The sequence below is a fragment of the Borostomias antarcticus genome, assembly GCF_949987555.1.
Source record: "Borostomias antarcticus genome assembly, chromosome: 20".
NCBI lineage: Eukaryota > Metazoa > Chordata > Actinopteri > Stomiiformes > Stomiidae > Borostomias > Borostomias antarcticus.
Window position 1 is genome coordinate 19960546 of NC_140253.1, and position 21363 is coordinate 19981908.

The 21363-nt window shown below is 52.9% G+C and overlaps 1 protein-coding gene across 1 annotated transcript in view; it reads left to right on the top strand.

The window, feature by feature from the left end:
* The window catches only part of fbxw7 (F-box and WD repeat domain containing 7), a 214276-nt gene that overhangs the window by 172701 nt on the left and 20212 nt on the right, over positions 1 to 21363 (top strand). Inside the window, 5 exon segments of the mRNA XM_084454528.1 lie at positions 4121 to 4255; positions 8948 to 9046; positions 9052 to 9070; positions 10220 to 10356; positions 13710 to 13823. Of these exon segments, the coding sequence (XP_084310654.1) occupies positions 4121 to 4255; positions 8948 to 9046; positions 9052 to 9070; positions 10220 to 10356; positions 13710 to 13823 (504 nt within the window).

Below are 21363 nucleotides of genomic sequence, written 5' to 3' on the forward strand. Positions count from 1 at the left end.
TGAGAACACACACACACATCTACACACACCAGTCTGAGAACACACACACACATCTACACACACCAGTCTGAGAACACACACACACATCTACACACACCAGTCTGAGAACACACACACACATCTACACACACCAGTCTGAGAACACACACACACATCTACACACACCAGTCTGAGAACACACACACACACATCTACACACACCAGTCTGAGAACACACACACACATCTACACACACCAGTCTGAGAACACACACACACATCTACACACACCAGTCTGAGAACACACACACACACATCTACCCACACCAGTCTGAGAACACACACACACATCTACACACACCAGTCTGAGAACACACACACACATCTACACACACCAGTCTGAGAACACACACACACATCTACACACACCAGTCTGAGAACACACACACACATCAACACACACCAGTCTGAGAACACACACACACATCTACACACACCAGTCTGAGAACACACACACACACATCTACACACACCAGTCTGAGAACACACACACACTTCTACACACACCAGTCTGAGAACACACACACACATCAACACACACCAGACTGAGAACACACACACACACATCTACACACACCAGTCTGAGAACACACACACATCTACACACACCAGTCTGAGAACACACACACACACATCTACACACACCAGTCTGAGAACACACACACACATCTACACACACCAGTCTGAGAACACACACACATCTACACACACCAGTCTGAGAACACACACACACATCTACACACACCAGTCTGAGAACACACACACATCTACACACACCAGTCTGAGAACACACACACACATCTACACACACCAGTCTGAGAACACACACACACATCTACACACACCAGTCTGAGAACACACACACATCTACACACACCAGTCTGAGAACACACACACACATCTACACACACCAGTCTGAGAACACACACACATCTACACACACCAGTCTGAGAACACACACACACATCTACACACACCAGTCTGAGAACACACACACACATCTACACACACCAGTCTGAGAACACACACACACTTCTACACACACCAGTCTGAGAACACACACACACATCTACACACACCAGTCTGAGAACACACACATCTACACACACCAGTCTGAGAACACACACACATCTACACACACCAGTCTGAGAACACACACACACTTCTACACACACCAGTCTGAGAACACACACACATCTACACACACCAGTCTGAGAACACACACACACTTCTACACACACCAGTCTGAGAACACACACACACATCTACACACACCAGTCTGAGAACACACACACACATCTACACACACCAGTCTGAGAACACACACACACTTCTACACACACCAGTCTGAGAACACACACATCTACACACACCAGTCTGAGAACACACACACAAATCTACACACACCAGTCTGAGAACACACACACACATCAACACACACCAGTCTGAGAACACACACACATCTACACACACCAGTCTGAGATCAGACACACACATCTACACACACCAGTCTGAGAACACACACACACATCTACACACACCAGTCTCAGTAGAGAGGTAGATTAACAGAGGCTGCTTTCAAAAGCGCCTACTACTATACTAATATACTACATACTGCATACTGTAAGTACATGCTTACTGTACTGATTTCATAGCAGTATGCAACGGCTAAATGGATTCATTTCTGCAGTACGCTAGCCCAGTACATCACATGCATGATTGTAATATGATGATATGAGACAGATCAACTGGACTCATTCTGGCTCTCGTGATTGAAATATAAAATGACACACAGACATGAGATCAACTGGACACATTTTATTGAAATTATGCAAGTATGTCAAGTATTACTGTATCGCTTTGAGATCTGTTTCAGATGTAAAGCGCAATATAAATATACGTAGGCTATTAGATGTATCAAAGGGAAACGTTTATAATACGGCCAATAACAGCTGGGCCATCAACATGATCATGAATCCATCAGATGGTGGTTTATCTAAATATTTAAGAGGACCGCATGAAAACCCACTCGCATTTCACATGAAACAACACAGCCGTTTCGCCGGTGATTGTTTACTTCCACGTTCCAATGAAAAGCCGGCCGTACAGTATCTGAGCCCTACAGTATCCCTACAGTATCTGAGCCCTACAGTATCTGAGCCCTACAGTATCTGAGTCCTACAGTATCCCTACAGTATCTGAGCCCTACAGTATCTGAGCCCTACAGTATCTGAGCCGTACAGTATCTGAGTCCTACAGTATCTGAGTCCTACAGTATCTGAGTCCTACAGTATCTGAGCCCTACAGTATCTGAGCCCTACAGTATCTGAGTCCTACAGTATCTGAGCCCTACAGTATCTGAGCCCTACAGTATCCCTACAGTATCTGAGCCCTACAGTATCTGAGCCCTACAGTATCCCTACAGTATCTGAGCCCTACAGTATCTGAGTCCTACAGTATCTGAGCCCTACAGTATCTGAGCCCTACAGTATCTGAGTCCTACAGTATCCCTACAGTATCTGAGCCCTACAGTATCTGAGCCCTACAGTATCCCTACAGTATCTGAGCCCTACAGTATCTGAGTCCTACAGTATCTGAGTCCTACAGTATCTGAGCCCTACAGTATCTGAGTCCTACAGTATCTGAGTCCTACAGTATCCCTACAGTATCTGAGCCCTACAGTATCCCTACAGTATCTGAGTCCTACAGTATCTGAGCCCTACAGTATCTGAGTCCTACAGTATCTGAGTCCTACAGTATCTGAGCCCTACAGTATCTGAGCCCTACAGTATCTGAGCCCTACAGTATCTGAGCCCTACAGTATCTGAGCCCTACAGTATCTGAGTCCTACAGTATCTGAGCCCTACAGTATCTGAGCCCTACAGTATCCCTACAGTATCTGAGTCCTACAGTATCTGAGCCGTACAGTATCTGAGTCCTACAGTATCTGAGCCCTACAGTATCCGAGCAGAAGCGAGAGGTATCGGGGGGCTATAGCAGGAGGTATGGGGGGCTATAGAGGGAGGTATCTGGGGGCTATAGTGGGAGGTATCGGGGGGCTATAGCAGGAGGTATCGGGGGCTATCCGACTCTGAAAAATCGGATCCACAAAAATGCGTTGGTTGGATAAACTGACCACATTTTATGATTAAGCATATAGTACATGACAAGGCAAAAATGACGAGGCAAAAAAATATTATAATGTAATACAGTAAGATTTTGACCGTCGTAGAGATTAACTTACAATCGTGTCAACGTTCTTTGGCTGAGGTGATTTTGCTTCAAAATCCAGCGGTAGCCGTTGACGTTTCCTGCGCTGTGCATTGTGGGAAACAGTATGGCACCAAGCCTGCTCTGATGCATACTGGCAATTTTCCCCAAATCAGTACGTCATCCGGGTACTTTTCGCATACTGCAGATTTTCTTTTTGTTCGCAAACTGCATACTGCTTTTTGGCAAAATCAGTACATACTACTAGTATAGTATGCGGTTTGGAAAACGGCCACACATTCACAGTTATGCGTGTTGGCGTTCCAGTTCCCTGTCCATGCAGTAAAGCTCCGTCATGAGCCCAGACTTGTGGCCCTCAGAAAAAACAAAGAAAGCACTTCAGACGCGCACAAGCCTGCTCTCTCTCACACACACACACACACACAGACACACACACCCACACTTGTATTGACTCCTCCTGAACTGCGTGTGTTCCAGAGCTGGAGTGGCCCAGAGAAACACACACACACACACACACACACACGCTTGTGTTGACCCCTGTGGTGCTGTTTTCCAGAGCTGGAGTGGCCCAGAGAAACACACACACACACACACACACACACACACACACACACACGCTTGTGTTGACCCCTGCGGTGCTGTTTTCCAGAGCTGGAGTGGCCCAGAGAAACACACACACACACACACACACACACACACACACACACACACACACGCTTGTGTTGACGCCTGCGGTGCTGTGTTCCAGAGCTGGAGTGGCCCAGAGAAACACACACACACACACACACACACACACACACACACACACACACACACACGCTTGTGTTGACGCCTGCGGTGCTGTGTTCCAGAGCTGGAGTGGCCCAGAGAAGCTGCTGGCGCTGGATGAGCTGATCGACAGCTGTGAGCCCACGCAGGTCAAGCACATGATGCAGGTGATCGAGCCGCAGTTCCAGCGCGACTTCATCTCCCTGCTGCCCAAAGAGGTGAGGAACAGTCCGGAAAAAGATCATCATCCTCATCCCTCCCTCCTTCCATCATCCCACCTCATCCTCCTCCTCAACCCCTCCCTCTTTCCATCATCCATCCCACCTCATCCTCCTCAACCCCTCCCTCCTTCCATCCAAGTGTGGTGGAAGTGTGGTTATGTGGGGTAGTAAGTGTGGTAGGGTGGGGTAGTAAGTGTGGTAGTTGGTAGGGTGGAGTAGTAAGGTGAGGTAGGGTGGGGTAATATGGTGTGGTAGAGTGGGGTAGTTGGTAGTGTGGTAGGGTGGGGTAGTAAGGTGTGGTAGGGTCGGGTAGTCGGTAGTGTGGTAGGGTGGGGTAGTAAGGTGTGGTAGGGTGGGGTAGTTGGTAGTGTGGTAGGGTGTGGTAGTTGGTATGGTGGGGTATTTGGTAGTGTGGTGGGGTAGTTGGTAGGGTGGGGTAGTAAGGTGTGGTAGGGTGGGGTAGTTGGTAGTGTGGTAGGGTGTGGTAGTTGGTATGGTGGGGTATTTGGTAGTGTGGTAGGGTGGGGTAGTTGGTAGGGTGGGGTAGTAAGGTGTGGTAGGGTGGGGTAGTTGGTAGTGTGGTAGGGTGTGGTAGTTGGTATGGTGGGGTATTTGGTAGTGTGGTAGGGTGGGGTAGTTGGTAGGGTGGGGTAGTAAGGTGTGGTAGGGTGGGGTAGTTGGTAGTGTGGTAGGGTGTGGTAGTTGGTATGGTGGGGTATTTGGTAGTGTGGTAGGGTGGGGTAGTTGGTAGGGTGGGGTAGTAAGGTGTGGTAGGGTGGGGTAGTTGGTAGTGTGGTAGGGTGTAGTACTTGGTATGGTGGGGTATTTGGTAGTGTGGTAGGGTGGGGTAGTTGGTATGGTGGGGTAGTTGGTAGGGGTAGGGTAGTAAGGTGTGGTAGGGTAGTAAGGTGTGGTAGGGTGGGGTAGTTGGTAGTGTGGTAGGGTGTGGTAGTTGGTAGGGTGGGGTATTTGGTAGTGTGGTAGGGTGGGGTAGTTGGTAGTGTGGTAGGGGGGGGTAGTTAGTAGTGTGGTAGGGTGGTGTGGTGGGGTAGTTGGTAGTGTGGTAGGGTGGTGTGGTAGGGTGGGGTAGTTGGTAGTGGGGTAGGGTGGGGTAGTAAGGTGTGGTAGGGTGGGGTAGTTGTTAGTGGGGTAGGGTGGGGTAGTAAGGTGTGGTAGGGTGGGGTAGTTGGTAGGGTGAGGTAGTTGGTAGTGGGGTAGGGTGGGGTAGTAAGGTGTGGTAGGGTGGGGTAGTTGGTAGGGTGAGGTAGTGGGGTAGGGTGGGGCAGTTTTCCCAGGTATAGAAGGGACACAGAGCCCAGTAGGCAACCAGCAGCTCCACACTCTCCATCCTCCCTCCTGATGTCTGGCTCAGATCCGTTTCTCAGCTGATTATATTTCGCTGAGGGAGAACAGGAGTGGACTGATCTGTAGTCAGTGGGAGTGAGCCTCAGCCACCTCCACTCAAACTGCAGGACTTCACTAACAGTAAATGACAAGTGTCTCTCCCTCTCCCGGACTTCACTAACAGTAAATGACAAGTGTCTCTCCCTCTCCCTTCCTCCTCTCTCTCTCCCTCCTCTCTCTCCCTCTCCCTCCCTCCTCTCTCCCCCTCTTCCCTCTCCCTCTCCCTCTCCCTTCCTCCTCTCTCTCTCCCTCCTCTCTTCTCCCTCTCCCTCCTTCCTCTCTCTCCCTCTCCCTCCCTCCTCTCCTCTCCTCCCTCCTCCTCTCCTCCCCTCCCTCTCTCTCTCCTCTCACCTCCTCCGTCTCATCTCCTCTCCCTCTCCCTCTCCTCTCCCTCTCCTCTCCTCCTCCTCCCTCTTCCCTCTCTCTCTCCTCCCTCTCTCTCTCCCTCTCCTCCCTCGTCTCTCCTCCTCTCCTCTCCCTCTCCCTCCTCCCCTCTCTCCTCTCCCTCTCCCTCTCCTCTCCCTCCCTCCTCCCTCTCCCTCTCCCTCCCTCCTCTCTCTCCCTCTCCCTTCCTCCTCTCTCTCTCCCTCCTCTCTCCCTCTCCCTCCCTCCTCTCTCTCCTCTCCCTCCCTCCTCTCTCTCCCTCTCCCTTCCTCCTCTCTCTCTCCCTCCTCTCTCTCCCTCTCCCTCCCTCCTCTCTCCTCCTCCCTCCCTCCTCTCTCCCCCTCTCCCTCCCTCTCTCCCTCTCCCTTCCTCCTCTCTCTCTCCCTCCTCTCTCTCCCTCTCCTCCCTCCTCTCTCTCCTCACCCTCCCTCCTCTCCCTCCCTCCTCTCTCCCTCTCCCTCCCTCTCTCTCTCCCTCTCCCTCCCTCCTCTCTCTCCCTCTCCCTCCCTCCTCTCCTCTCCCTCCCTCCTCCCTCTCCCTCTCCTCCCTCTCTCTCTCTCTCTCTCCTCCCTCCTCTCTCTCCCTCTCCTCCCTCCTCTCTCCCCCTCTCCCTCCCTCTCTCCCTCTCCCTCCCTCCTCTCTCCCCCTCTCCCTCCCTCTCTCCCTCTCCCTCCCTCCCCCTCCTCCCTCCCTCTCTCCTCTCCCTCCCTCCTCTCTCCCTCCCTCCTCTCTCCCTCCCTCTCCTCCTCTCCCTTCCTCTCTCTCTCTCCCTCCTCCCTCTCCCTCTCCCTCCCTCCTCTCTCCCTCCCTCTCCTCCTCTCCCTTCCTCCTCTCTCTCTCCCTCCTCCTCTCCCTCCTCCTCCCTCCTCTCTCTCCTCTCCTCCCTCCTCATCTCTCTCTCTTCCTCTCCCTCCCTCCTCCCTCTCCCTCCTCCTCTCCTCCCTCTCCCTCCCTCCTCTCTCTCCCTCTCCCTCCTCCTCTCTCCCCCTCTCCTCCCTCTCCTCCCTCTCCCTTCCTCCTCTCTCTCTCCCTCCTCTCTCTCCCTCTCCCTCCCTCCTCTCTCTCCCTCTCCCTCTCCCTCCCTCCTCCCTCTCCCTCTCCCTCCCTCTCTCTCTCCCTCTCCCTCCCTCCTCTCTCTCCCTCTCCCTCCCTCCTCTCCCTCTCCCTCCCTCCTCCCTCTCCCTCCCTCTCTCTCTCTCTCTCTCTCTCCCTCCTCTCTCTCCCTCTCCCTCCCTCCTCTCTCCCCCTCTCCCTCCCTCTCTCCCTCTCCTCCCTCCTCTCTCCCCCTCTCCCTCCCTCTCTCCCTCTCCTCCCTCCCCCTCTCCCTCCCTCTCTCCCTCTCCTCCCTCCTCTCTCCCTCCCTCCTCTCTCCCTCCCTCTCCTCCTCTCCCTTCCTCCTCTCTCTCTCCCTCCTCCCTCTCCCTCTCCCTCCCTCCTCTCTCCCTCCCTCTCCTCCTCTCCCTTCCTCCTCTCTCTCTCCCTCCTCCCTCTCCCTCCCTCCTCCCTCCTCTCTCTCCCTCTCCCTCCCTCCTCTCTCTCTCTCTCTCTCTCTCCCTCCTCTCTCTCCCTCTCTCTCTCCCTCTCTCTCTCCCTCCTCTCCCTCTCCCTCTCCCTCCCTCCTCTCTCTCCCTCTCCCTCCCTCCTCTCTCTTCCTCTCCCTCCCTCCCTCTCTCCCTCTTCCTCCCTCCCCCTCTCCCTCCCTCTCTCCCTCTCCCTCCCTCCTCTCTCCCTCCCTCCTCTCTCCCTCCCTCTCCTCCTCTCCCTTCCTCCTCTCTCTCTCCTCCTCCTCTCCCTCTCCCTCCCTCCTCTCTCCCTCCCTCTCCTCCTCTCCCTTCCTCCTCTCTCTCTCCCTCCTCCCTCTCCCTCCCTCCTCCCTCCTCTCTCTCCCTCTCCCTCCCTCCTCTCTCTCTCTCTCTCTCTCTCTCCCTCCTCTCTCTCCCTCTCTCTCTCCCTCTCTCTCTCCCTCCTCTCCCTCCCTCTCTCTCTCCCTCTCCCTCCTCCCTCCTCTCCCTCCCTCTCCCTCCCTCCTCTCCCCCTCTCCCTCCCTCCTCTCCCTCCTCTCCCTCCCTCTCCCTCTCCTCTCCCTCCCTCCTCTCTCTCTCCTCCCTCCCTCTCCCTCTCCTCCCTCTCCCTCCTCTCTCTCCCTCCTCCCTCTCCCTCTCCCTCCTCTCCCTCCCTCCCTCTCCCTCTCCCTCCTCTCTCTCCCTCCTCCCTCTCCCTCTCCCTCCCTCTCCCTCCCTCCCTCTCCCTCTCCCTCTCCTCCCTCCTCTCTCTCTCTCTCCCTCTCCCTCCTCCTCTCTCCCTCCCTCTCCTCCTCTCCCTTCTCCTCTCTCTCTCCCTCCTCTCTCTCCCTCTCCCTCCCTCCTCCCTCCTCCCTCCTCCTCTCCCTCCCTCCTCTCTCTCCCTCTCCCTCCCTCCTCTCTCTCCCTCTCCCTCCTCCTCCCTCTCCCTCCCTCCTCTCTCTCCCTCCTCTCTCTCCCTCTCCCTCCCTCTCTCTCTCCCTCTCCCTCCCTCCTCCCTCTCCCTCTCCCTCCCTCCTCCCTCTCCCTCCCTCCTCCCTCTCTCCCTCCCTCCTCCCTCTCCCTCTCCCTCTCCCTCCCTCCTCTCCCTCCCTCCTCTCTCTCCCTCTCCCTCCCTCCTCCCTCCTCCCTCCTCCCTCCTCTCTCCCTCTCCCTCCCTCCTCCCTCTCCCTCTCCCTCCCTCCTCCCCTCTCCCTCTCCCTCTCCCCTCCCTCTCCCTCCCTCTCCTCCCTCTCCCTCCCTCCTCTCTCTCCCTCTCCCTCTCCCCTCCCTCCTCTCTCTCCCTCCCTCCTCTCTCTCTCTCCCTCTCTCTCCCTCCCTCCTCCCTCTCCCCCTCCCTCCTCCCTCTCCCTCTCCCTCCCCCTCCCTCTCTCTCTCCTAGCTGGCCCTGTACGTGCTGTCGTTCCTGGAGCCCAAGGACCTGCTCCAGGCCGCCCAGACGTGTCGTTACTGGCGCATCCTGGCGGAGGACAACCTGCTGTGGAGGAGAAGTGCAGGGAAGAGGGTAAGAGCTTAGAACTGACCCCAGACCAGTAGAGGCTAGCCCAGACCCTGGTCACCAGTAGAGGCTAGCCCCAGACCATGGTCACCAGTAGAGGCTAGCCCCAGACCCTGGTCACCAGTAGAGGCTAGCCCCAGACCCTCGTCACCAGTAGAGGCTAGCCCCAGACCCTGGTCACCAGTAGAGGCTAGCCCCAGACCCTGGTCACCAGTAGAGGCTAGCCCCAGACCCTGGTCACCAGTAGAGGCTAGCCCCAGACCCTCGTCACCAGTAGAGGCTAGCCCCAGACCCTGGTCACTAGTAACCAGTAGAGGCTAGCCCCAGACCCTGGTCACCAGTAGAGGCTAGCCCCAGACCCTGGTCTCCAGTAGAGGCTAGCCCCAGACCCTGGTCACTAGTAACCAGTAGAGGCTAGCCCCAGACCCTGGTCACCAGTAGAGGCTAGCCCCAGACCCTGGTCACCAGTAGAGGCTAGCCCCAGACCCTGGTCACCAGTAGAGGCTAGCCCCAGACCCTGGTCACTAGTAACCAGTAGAGGCTAGCCCCAGACCCTGGTCTCCAGTAGAGGCTAGCCCCAGACCCTGGTCACCAGTAGAGGCTAGCCCCAGACCCTGGTCACCAGTAGAGGCTAGCCCCAGACCCTGGTCACCAGTAGAGGCTAGCCCCAGACCCTGGTCTCCAGTAACCAGTAGAGGCTAGCCCCAGACCCTGGTCACCAGTAGAGGCTAGCCCCAGACCCTGGTCACCAGTAGAGGCTAGCCCCAGACCCTGGTCTCCAGTAACCAGTAGAGGCTAACCCCAGACCCTCGTCACCAGTAACCAGTAGAGGCTAGCCCCAGACACTGGTCACCAGTAGAGGCTAGCCCCAGACCCTGGTCACCAGTAGAGGCTAGCCCCAGACCCTGGTCACCAGTAGAGGCTAGCCCCAGACCCTGGTCACCAGTAGAGGCTAACCCCAGACACTGGTCACCAGTAGAGGCTAGCCCCAGACCCTGGTCACCAGTAGAGGCTAGCCCCAGACCCTGGTCACCAGTAGAGGCTAGCCCCAGACCCTGGTCACCAGTAGAGGCTAACCCCAGACACTGGTAACCAGTAGAGTGTAGATATGGTGTTGTTGCACAGTCTCAAACCCACCCTGGCGTCTGCGCACAGGCATCGACGAGCCTCTGCCCCTGAAGAAGAGGAAGATCGTGAAGCCCGGCTTCACCCACAGCCCCTGGAAGAGCGCATACATCAGGCAGCACCGCATAGACACCAATTGGAGGAGAGGAGACCTCAAATCACCTAAGGTAACTGACCCCAACCCTGAGGTAACTGACCCCAACCCTGAGGTAACTGACCCCAACCCTGAGGTAACTGACCCCAACCCTGAGGTAACTGACCCCAACCCTGAGGTAACTGACCCCAACCCTGAGGTAACTGACCCTAACCCTGAGGTAACTGACCCTAAGGCCTAATCCCAATACCCCCCCTTAGCCCTAGCCCCTAGTTTTGGAGTGTCCTCGACTGGGTAATGGCCCTTCAGAATGGAGCCACAAGGGATAGGGGTTGAAATATTTACCTAAGAAATGGGACACCACTCGCTACGTCTTCAATCGGAATTTTATTAGTTATATGGAGTCCCTGGGATGTTACAGTATAATTACTCTTATTATAGTGACAAATCTGACCACATTTCAGGACAGAACAAGACAGATTAATCACTTGTACAGCCAGGAATGTTTACACATTGGCTGTTAACGTTAGTCCTGCCCATAGAAATGCACTGATCAGAAGTGCAGAAAAAATGCTACTGCTGGATTATTTTTCGGACTTCATGAACGGGATATGGAATCAACTGTCACTCAAAAATAGTAGTTTACACAAAGTTCTGTTGATTAGATTAGATACAACATTGGACCGTAGCCTACCGGAACATCAAAATGCTGCTAATTAGGCTAACAATGAAATGCAGTTGACATCGTGAATAGTGATTTTTTTCTGAAATGCGTGTCATAACAATCCAATGACATGTTCCTTTGCATCTACTTTAAACTAAGCTACTCTGCGCATTTAACCCTGAGGTAACTGACCCTAACCCTGAGGTAACTAAACCCCAACGCTAAGGTAACTAACCCTAACGCTAAAGTAACTAACCCCAACGCTAAGGTAACTAGCCCCAACGCTAAGGTAACTAATCCCAACACTAAAGTAACTAACCCCAATGCTAAGGTAACCAACCCCAACACTAAGGTAACTAACCCCAACACTAAAGTAACTAACCCCAATGCTAAGGTAACCAACCCCAACACTAAGGTAACTAACCCCAACACTAAAGTAACTAACCCCAATGCTAAGGTAACCAACCCCAACACTAAGGTAACTAGCCCTAAGGTAACTAACCCCAAAGATAAGGTTACCAACCCCAACACTAAGGTAACTAGCCCTAAGGTAACTAACCCCAAAGATAAGGTTACCAACCCCAACACTAAGGTAACTAACCCTAAGGTAACTAACCCCAACATTAAGGTAACTAGCCCTAAGGTAACTTACCCCAACGCTAAGAGAACTAGCCCTAAGGTAACCAACCCCAACACTAAGGGAACTAACCCTAAGGTTACTAACCCCAACATTAAGGTAACTAGACCTAAGGTAACTAACCCCAACATTAAGGTAACTAACCCCAACATTAAGGTTACTAACCCTAAGGTAACTAACCCCGATGCTAAGGTAACTAGCCCTAAGGTAACTAACCCCAACACTAAGGTAACTAGCCCTAAGGTAACTAACCCCAACGCTAAGGTAACTAGCCCTAAGGTAACTAACCCCAATGCTAAGGTAACTAGCCCTAAGGTAACTAACCCCAATGCTAAGGTAACTAGCCCTAAGGTAACTAACCCCAACGCTAAGGTAACTAGCCCTAAGGTAACTAACCCCAATGCTAAGGTAACTAGCCCTAAGGTTACTAACCCCAACATTAAGGTAACTAGACCTAAGGTAACTAACCCCAATGCTAAGGTAACTAGCCCTAAGGTAACTAGAGTGCAGCCCTCTTTCCATAGCATGGTACCGAGTCAACTTGATTTGACTCTACTTGCTATACATTTTTTCACAGCATTTTCAACAGCAAATAATACCCCCCCCTAAATGTAGCTGGTCGTCATAGCAATGCCGCGCAACATCTTTTTGCTAGTGGCCTTCCAGTCAGGAAGTATAAGGAGAGAGAAACGGTCTGTGGCCGCCACCGGCAAAACCATTTCCTTTTTGGGGGTTGTCCTGCTTTTGCCTCTCCTCTCCAACTGTTGTCGCTTTCATTTGCACCAAAGCAGGTGAGATTGATTCAAAATCGTTTACGTTTTCTAACCGTACAGATGGATATCTCAGATACTGTGACGATTAAGTGTTCCCTTAATTTTTTGGAGCAGTATTCGTTTTGCAGGCTTAGGATTGCAAAATTCAGGGGATTTTCAAAAGAGTTAACTTTCCACAGGAATTGTATGGAAATGTATAATCATATGACACATTGTTCCTATAAATAAAACCAGGCTTTTGAAACATTTGACTTGCAGTGTTTGCACATGAACACAGTATTTCCATTCTTAATGGCTGTGGTGTAATGCTTCCTCTGAAGCTGAACATGGCATTGCTCTATGTAGAGAAATACATGTTTAGAGCCCACAAATAACAAAACAGGAATGTAATGTCTGCACTACAAGCTGGAAATATTCCATTTGTGTGGAAAGTTTTAATTCTACAGTAAGAGATTCAACAGATTAGTGTACATGAGGTTTTCGGCCTCTGTTGTAATGGCAACTGTTGTTAGCTAGCTAGCAAACCATATGCTGAATATCATCATATCAGCATAGGCAACTGGATCAAATGATTAACTATGCATTTAATAGTGGATTACATCACCATCACTCTTTCATACCATTATTAATAAGCGTCTAAATCACGCTGGCATGTGATCAGACAGCAGACTGAGGCAGGGCCCGTGCATGCACCACAGTGCCTGGCTAATAGACACAGACGCAATGATTATAACTCTTTTTCATGGACATAATGAAGTCATTTTTTTCATTTCACCTTCAATAGTTTCGTTTTATGTTCACATCCCCCTGAGACTCCCAGCTGTTACAGATTTGATACAAAACATCTTTGAATTGCAACAGTCCTTCCGACTCCGCTACCGAGCGTTGATTTGATGGGAAGACGCTAGTGAAGGGACTGGAGGTTTGGTGATGGCGGTTCATCCAGGGTGCCAGCCAAAATCGGCTCGGCTTCCGCGTAAGACCCGTTTCCAGGGCCGTCTGCCCGCCCAGCTTTAAAAAGACGGGCCTGCGCGCTAGAGCGACCTCCGTAACGGCCCTCGTATGCCTCCGCTAATTTCCCCCGCGCCCCGCAGGCAGCCGGTGACGTGGGAAGCTGCAGCGCTCTTCACGCTCCGCTGCCTCCTTAACGGGCTCCGTCCATGGCCGACGCGCCAGTTCTGCCACCTGGTAGCAGCCAGAGGAGTCCAGGCTCTCTCTCACTCTCTCACTCTCTCTCTAAACAACACACACACACATCTTAGAGGGAGGTAGGATGCACCCATGACCCCCGACCTTTGCTCGGGCCTCGTGGCGCCAGGGCTCCTGACGTTCCTCCCCCTCCCGTCTCTCAGGTGCTGAAGGGCCATGACGACCACGTGATCACCTGCCTCCAGTTCTGCGGCAACCGCATCGTCAGCGGCTCTGACGACAACACTCTCAAAGTCTGGTCGGCGGTCAACGGAAAGGTAAGCGCCTGTCATCCAACTGACACAGCTGAAACAGCTGTTTCTCCAAATAAAAAAGAATCAACCAATGAGTGCCGAGGGTTCTAACGATTAGCCAATCGGTGCCAAGGGCAGGACTAATGCAATTGTCAAGCTGTTGTCAAGCGTTAGCCTCACATGACCAGTCTCTCCTCGGGGAGGAGAGCCTGGTATCTATTTACTTCACTGCCTTAAGCCCGCCCCCATCATCCGGCTCGAGCCCGTAGAGCCCGCCTCCAACATCCGCTTGCTTTATTTTTCCTTAACCGGTAGTTCTCCTCGCATCTTCTTTTACAATTTTCGTCGGTGTTATGCCTGGTGATGCCATAGCGAATGCTATCTACTCAAAACTTCACCATGTGCAGCCTACAGTAAAAACATTACAACAACTGTTCGTCTTCCGGTCCAGACTGGATGATTATGCGATTTGGTGAGTGGCTTTGACATGTTTATTTGACACTTTTAAATGAGCGCCAAGCGCTGGCAACTTGGCGACTATTTAAAAGTCAAAATTTCCTATGTTGGTAGAAAGGACTGTGGTAGCAGATGCTACGTCATCAGCGCACTCACAGTTCCTGAGAAGGGCTAAGTGGTAGTAGTCAGCTAGAAGTAGTCAGCTGGTAGTAGAGTGGTAGTAGTCAGCTGGTAGTAGAGTGGTAGTAGTCAGCTGGTAGTAGAGTGGTAGTAGTCAGCTGGTAGTAGAGTGGTAGTAGTCAGCTGGTAGTAGAGTGGTAGTAGTCAGCTGGTAGTAGAGTGGTAGTAGAGTGGTAGTAGAGTGGTAGTAGTCAGCTGGTAGTAGAGTGGTAGTAGTCAGCTGGTAGTAGAGTGGTAGTAGTCAGCTGGTAGTAGAGTGGTAGTAGAGTGGTAGTAGTCAGCTGGTAGTAGAGTGGTAGTAGTCATCTGGTAGTAGAGTGGTAGTAGTCAGCTGGTAGTAGAGTGGTAGTAGTCAGCTGGTAGTAGAGTGGTAGTAGAGTGGTAGTAGAGTGGTAGTAGTCAGCTGGTAGTAGAGTGGTAGTAGTCAGCTGGTAGTAGAGTGGTAGTAGTCAGCTGGTAGTAGAGTGGTAGTAGAGTGGTAGTAGAGTGGTAGTAGTCAGCTGGTAGTAGAGTGGTAGTAGTCAGCTGGTAGTAGAGTGGTAGTAGTCATCTGGTAGTAGAGTGGTAGTAGTCAGCTGGTAGTAGAGTGGTAGTAGTCAGCTGGTAGTAGAGTGGTAGTAGTCAGCTGGTAGTAGAGTGGTAGTAGAGTGGTAGTAGTCAGCTGGTAGTAGAGTGGTAGTAGTCATCTGGTAGTAGAGTGGTAGTAGTCAGCTGGTAGTAGAGTGGTAGTAGTCAGCTGGTAGTAGAGTGGTAGTAGTCAGCTGGTAGTAGAGTGGTAGTAGTCAGCTGGTAGTAGAGTGGTAGTAGTCAGCTGGTAGTAGAGTGGTAGTAGTCAGCTGGTAGTAGAGTGGTAGTAGAGTGGTAGTAGAGTGGTAGTAGAGTGGTAGTAGAGTGGTAGTAGAGTGGTAGTAGTCAGCTGGTAGTAGAGTGGTAGTAGTCAGCTGGTAGTAGAGTGGTAGTAGTAGCTGGTAGTAGAGTGGTAGTAGAGTGGTAGTAGAGTGGTAGTAGAGTGGTAGTAGAGTGGTAGTAGAGTGGTAGTAGTCAGCTGGTAGTAGAGTGGTAGTAGTCAGCTGGTAGTAGAGTGGTAGTAGTCAGCTGGTAGTAGAGTGGTAGTAGAGTGGTAGTAGTCATCTGGTAGTAGAGTGGTAGTAGTCATCTGGTAGTAGAGTGGTAGTAGTCAGTTGTCTATGGTTGTCATGGCTACGCATCAGCAGTAACGTTAGATTCAGGAGGACACGTTGGTCACTACTGATTAGTTAAGGAAAAGCAAATCTCCCTCCCCAACGGAAGCAGCGTCAGACTGAAGATCTCAATGGAGAGTAAGGAGCTGACGTTCTGCCTGATATCAGGCATTCAAAACAGATTCACCCCCATCCACAGCCACACACACAGAAAACAATACTGTGCCGCATATTACGAGGGACTCCATTTTGTGCCTCTGCTGCTCTGTCCAGCCGTGCCGGAGAGCAGTGAAGAGGCTCTGTTAGTATTCATGGCCGAGTCCGATGCGCTGACACGGACCTTGCGCGTCTGCTTTATGGGCTGTGTCGGCGCAGGGGGGTAGGGGGGGCGCGGGGGGGTAGGGGTCTGTGTGGCGGCGGTGGCGGTGGGGCCCTGTGACCGGGACAAACGCTCACACGCTCTCGTAAATCACCACTCCCCCCTCCATGTCATGAGACGTTGGACGCCAATTTCACAGGAGCGCATGATGAAAAATGTCCGTCTCTTTCTCTCTCCCTTGCTTTTAAACGGCGAGGGGAATTGATAAGGGGGAGAAAACCTACCGTGTAGAGGAGATTGTCATTTATCGAAAGCGTCAGTGATGTGCAGGTGCTCTTGTCTCATTAGAAAGACAGATGCAGAGACTTGTCTGCTTCTTATGTCAGGGAGGTTTCCTCCGTGGAGCCATTCTGGCGTGCAGCCAAACGCTGATTACATGCATATCAGTCACGCTATTGGCTGGTCTGTGCAGACCTAGCCAAGGTCATCTGATAGCCACGCCATCCGGACTGGGCTCTCGTCCACCGCTAGGTCGATATCCAGACGACACGCGGCTCACTCTAAAGCTGCCGTGAGTCCGCGCCGCGTGACATCAGAGAAGATCCGCAGTCCCGCCAGAGGAGCGGCCGCATCGACCTGGCGGCCCGTCCACCTGGGCCGGAGTCACCACAGACCCCCCCCCCCACTGGCCACGCCCCCCTAACACCTGGCCCGGCCGCCTGGTAGAGCGCTGACTGTGGAGGTGGAGGGGAAGGTAGGCGAGCTGGTCCCGGATCAAAGGCAGGAAGTCCCCCCCCCCCCCGGGGAGAACGTCGTCACATCTGGTCTCTGGCCCGCCGCCGCCCGAGGGGAGTCCTCAGCGGGAGGCGATGGCCGCCAGGCCGTGTGGTTTGAGGGGGCCTTCCAGGCCGGAGCGACCGTGAAGCGCGAAGACAATGGGATTGTCCAGCAGCAGCCTTCCACCCCATCTCATCTCACCCCATCTCATCTCACCCCATCTCCTCTCATCTCATCTCATCTCATCGTTCTCCTTCTCGTGGTCAAAGGGTTTCATTTGGGCTTCCTCTCACTCCCGCCCCCCTGGCGGTGGTGTTTAGTACCCAGTGTATGCAGGCCCTCGCCGTGGCTATCAATCACCCGCGCCAGGCTTGTGTTCTGTTGACCTCTGAACGACCCCAGGAAGGGAATAACTCCTGTGCTGCTACTGCTTCCTTCCCCCCTCTGGTTCTGCTGAGAACAGACACGGTGGAGGAACCCTCTGGTTCTGCTGAGAACAGACACGGTGGAGGAACCCTCTGGTTCTGCTGAGAACAGACACAGTGGAGGAACCCTCTGGTTCTGCTGAGAACAGACACGGTGGATTCCTTCCCTCTGGTTCTGCTGAGAACAGACACGGTGGAGGAACCCTCTGGTTCTGCTGAGAACAGACACAGTGGAGGAACCCTCTGGTTCTGCTGAGAACAGACACAGTGGAGGAACCCTCTGGTTCAGCTGAGAACAGACACGGTGGAGGAACCCTCTGGTTCTGCTGAGAACAGACACAGTGGAGGAACCCTCTGGTTCTGCTGAGAACAGACACAGTGGAGGAACCCTCTGGTTCTGCTGAGAACAGACACAGTGGAGGAACCCTCTGGTTCTGCTGAGAACAGACACAGTGGAGGAACCCTCTGGTTCAGCTGAGAACAGACACGGTGGAGGAACCCTCTGGTTCTGCTGAGAACAGACACGGTGGAGGAACCCTCTGGTTCTGCTGAGAACAGACACGGTGGAGGAACCCTCTGGTTCTGCTGAGAACAGACACAGTGGAGGAACCCTCTGGTTCTGCTGAGAACAGACACAGTGGAGGAACCCTCTGGTTCTGCTGAGAACAGACACAGTGGAGGAACCCTCTGGTTCAGCTGAGAACAGACACGGTGGAGGAACCCTCTGGTTCTGCTGAGAACAGACACGGTGGAGGAACCCTCTGGTTCTGCTGAGAACAGACACGGTGGAGGAACCCTCTGGTTCAGCTGAGAACAGACACGGTGGAGGAACCCTCTGGTTCTGCTGAGAACAGACACGGTGGAGGAACCCTCTGGTTCAGCTGAGAACAGACACGGTGGAGGAACCCTCTGGTTCTGCTGAGAACAGACACAGTGGAGGAACCCTCTGGTTCTGCTGAGAACAGACACGGTGGAGGAACCCTCTGGTTCTGCTGAGAACAGACACGGTGGAGGCCAAACAGGAATGCTCTAGCGTCTCCCTTTTTCTCTGCTTGCCTGCGTGGTCGTCTTGTGTGTCTAACCTTGGCCTGTGTGAATGTGTTGTTGTTGTTGTTGTTGTTGTTGTTGTTGTTGTTGTGCCTCAGCGTAAACCCCCTTAAGTGCCGTAAAGCCCTGAGCCTGAGAGGGATCTGAGCCGCGGTGTCCCGTGGCTCTCAGCAGCTAGCAGCAGGACCGGGGGCTTACTCAGCGCTGGGTCGATGAGAGACGGGCTAGCAGCAGGACCGGGGGCTTACTCAGCGCTGGGTCGATGAGAGACGGGCTAGAGCCCCGCCAGCACAGATGAAGGACACTCACTTGATTTCTCCTCCGTTCGCTCTGTTTCCTGGGATGCCAAAGGGAGAATGCTGGCTCGCTCCCATCTGCGCCACATGTCACATTTTATTTTGTTTTTCTGTACGGTCGCCCTTCACCGCCCCCAAGGTCTGCCAATTCCCAGTGTTCAGGTCTAGAATGTTGTTGTTGGGGGGGGGGGGGGGGGGGGCGGGGGTGTAGATAAGCTGCCGGTGAGGAATGTCGCTGCTGGAGTGATTTGGAGTCGTCTCCCCAAGAAAACAGTCCTTTATCACCTGCCCCAGCTTCTGAACGAACAACTCAAAGAGGATAGACAGATAATTGCCTCACTGAAGTCGTTAGTTCGGCTGCTGTCACTGAGATATGCTGAACCAAATGACGGTACGATAGTTGTGTGATCGTCCATCTGTCAGGGGCAGCGGGTCCCTGTCCCTGACCAATTTGGACAAAGGACAAGGATTGGATGGCTTAGTAGTTTACTTTGTGACCTCCAGCCAAACGAGCCTCTCTGACGAGCCTAGCCAGCAGCGAAGGCCGTGTCTTCCTGGCTCCCGGTCCCGCGCAGCCTCCTGGTTCTGACCCGCTGCCAGCCCGTCCGCTGGACGGGTTCTGTCCAAGAGGACGCTCGGCGGAGCGTTCTTCAAACCCGCCTGGCATGTTTACGGCGCCTGGAGCAAAACGTTGCGTCAACATGTTGAGGGCCGTGTCCGGAGCGGTGGAGCCTCCCCGATCTCCACAGACATGCAGGTCCCGCTCTGATGGACCACGCCCACCAAGTACATTAACCTCCATCAAAAGGCAAGTCTGATTAGATTGTGCTTGATCAGATCAATATATGAAAGAGATTCAGCCCCTGGTAAGATCAGTTTGTTCCGAGACGAGGAACAGAGGGATAGTTGTTCTATGAGGTTCCCTCTCCAGCCTCGTAGAGCTGGTACAAGGGTTCTCACGGTCATGGGAATCCTGGACAAGTCATGGCATTTGAAATGACATTTTCCAGGCCTGGAAAATGTGCTTTATAAATAAAATTTGACTTGACTTGGAAATGTTCTGAAGAAGGATAAAATATCCAAAAAGTTCTGGAAAGGTCATGGATATTGACCTGCATTTATGGTGGTTCTGGCAATTAATTTAGTTTGTTCTGTACGTGTGGCGTTAGTCTCTGAGGAGTGGCTCAGCCAACTGTAACCAACGGTCCAGAGGAACGCAGGAAACGTGGTAGATGCGCACGCGTTGTTGAAAGCAAGTACAGGATACCGCGGGCGTGCGCTCATCATATTCATGGATATTACAGACGACGCATTCAGTAGCGATTACTGCAAACCTACAAGGAACTCAAAACTGGCAGTGAAGAAACAGGAAGTGAAGGGCCTGTCCAAGACCTTCCTGAGAGCCTGTCTACCGGAGCGGATGTCGGCCGGCGGAAACACTTCTAGGCGCTGTCCTCATCCCAGGCACCCTTCGTCTCATCCTTCAGTTTCAATGAAAGCTGTGATGCTTCGATCTCTCTCTACGCACACACACACACACGCACACACACACACACCTCTGCGTAGAAAAAGCCTTGAGCTTCAAAGAGAATGCTGTTGCAGTGCCAGTCAACAGCCGTCCTGCCTGTCAGGCTGATCTAAGATGGCAGCCAAACCGGCAGACTCCCACCATCACACCCAGGGAAGGGCATCCTCCGCCAGATGCTGTGTGTGTTGTGTGTGTTTGTGTGTGTGTGGGTGTGTGTGTACACTCACCTTCACTTCACATGACAACACTGGAACCTCTGGAGATTCCGATTGCTTATCGAGTGCTGCACACGAATATTGATCAACATGCAGATTGCAAATCACTGTAATTAACGTGGACCAGATGTTATTCTGGTGCGTGCGTGCGTGCGTGCGTGTGTGTGTGTGTGTGTGTGTGTGTGTGACTGCGTTAGAGAGGGAGACGAGCGAGGAGGCTGCGTGAACGTGCCAGAGCCTCCATCCTAGTCCCCTCCTCCACGGGGGAGGAGTCACGCTGCCGAGCGAGTCAGAGTTCATCACCGGGGGGTTCACACTCCAAACACTCCCGCTCCCCCGTCCTCAAATCACCTCACCCCGGAGAACCATGTTCACCCCTTAGGGGGTGAACATGGTTCTTGAGGTTGGGGGTGAACATGGTTCTAGAGGTTAGGGGGTGAACATGGTTCTAGAGGTTAGCCTCTAGAACCATGTTCACCCCTAACCTCTAGAACCATGTTCACCCCTAACCTCTAGAACCATATTCACCCCAACCTCTAGAACCATGTTCACCCCCCAACCTCTAGAACCATGTTCACCCCCAACCTCTAGAACCATGTTCACCCCCAACCTCTAGAACCATGTTCACCCCTAACCTATAGAACCATGTTCACCCCCTAACCTCTAGAACCATGTTCACCCCCAACCTCTAGAACCATGTTCACCCCCAACCTCTAGAACCATGTTCACCCCCAACCTCTAGAACCATGTTCACCCCCAACCTCTAGAACCATGTTCACCCCCAACCTCTAGAACCATGTTCACCCCCAACCTCTAGAACCATGTTCACCCCCAACCTCTAGAACCATGTTCACCCCCAACCTCTAGAACCATGTTCACCCCTAACCTCTAGAACCATATTCACCCCAACCTCTAGAACCATGTTCACCCCCTAACCTCTAGAACCATGTTCACCCCCTAACCTCTAGAACCATATTCACCCCCTAACCTCTAGAACCATGTTCACCCCCTAACCTCTAGAACCATGTTCACCCCCAACCTCTAGAACCATGTTCACCCCCTAACCTCTAGAACCATGTTCACCCCCTAAGGGTGAACATGGTTCTAGAGGCTAACCTCTAGAACCATGTTCACCCCTAA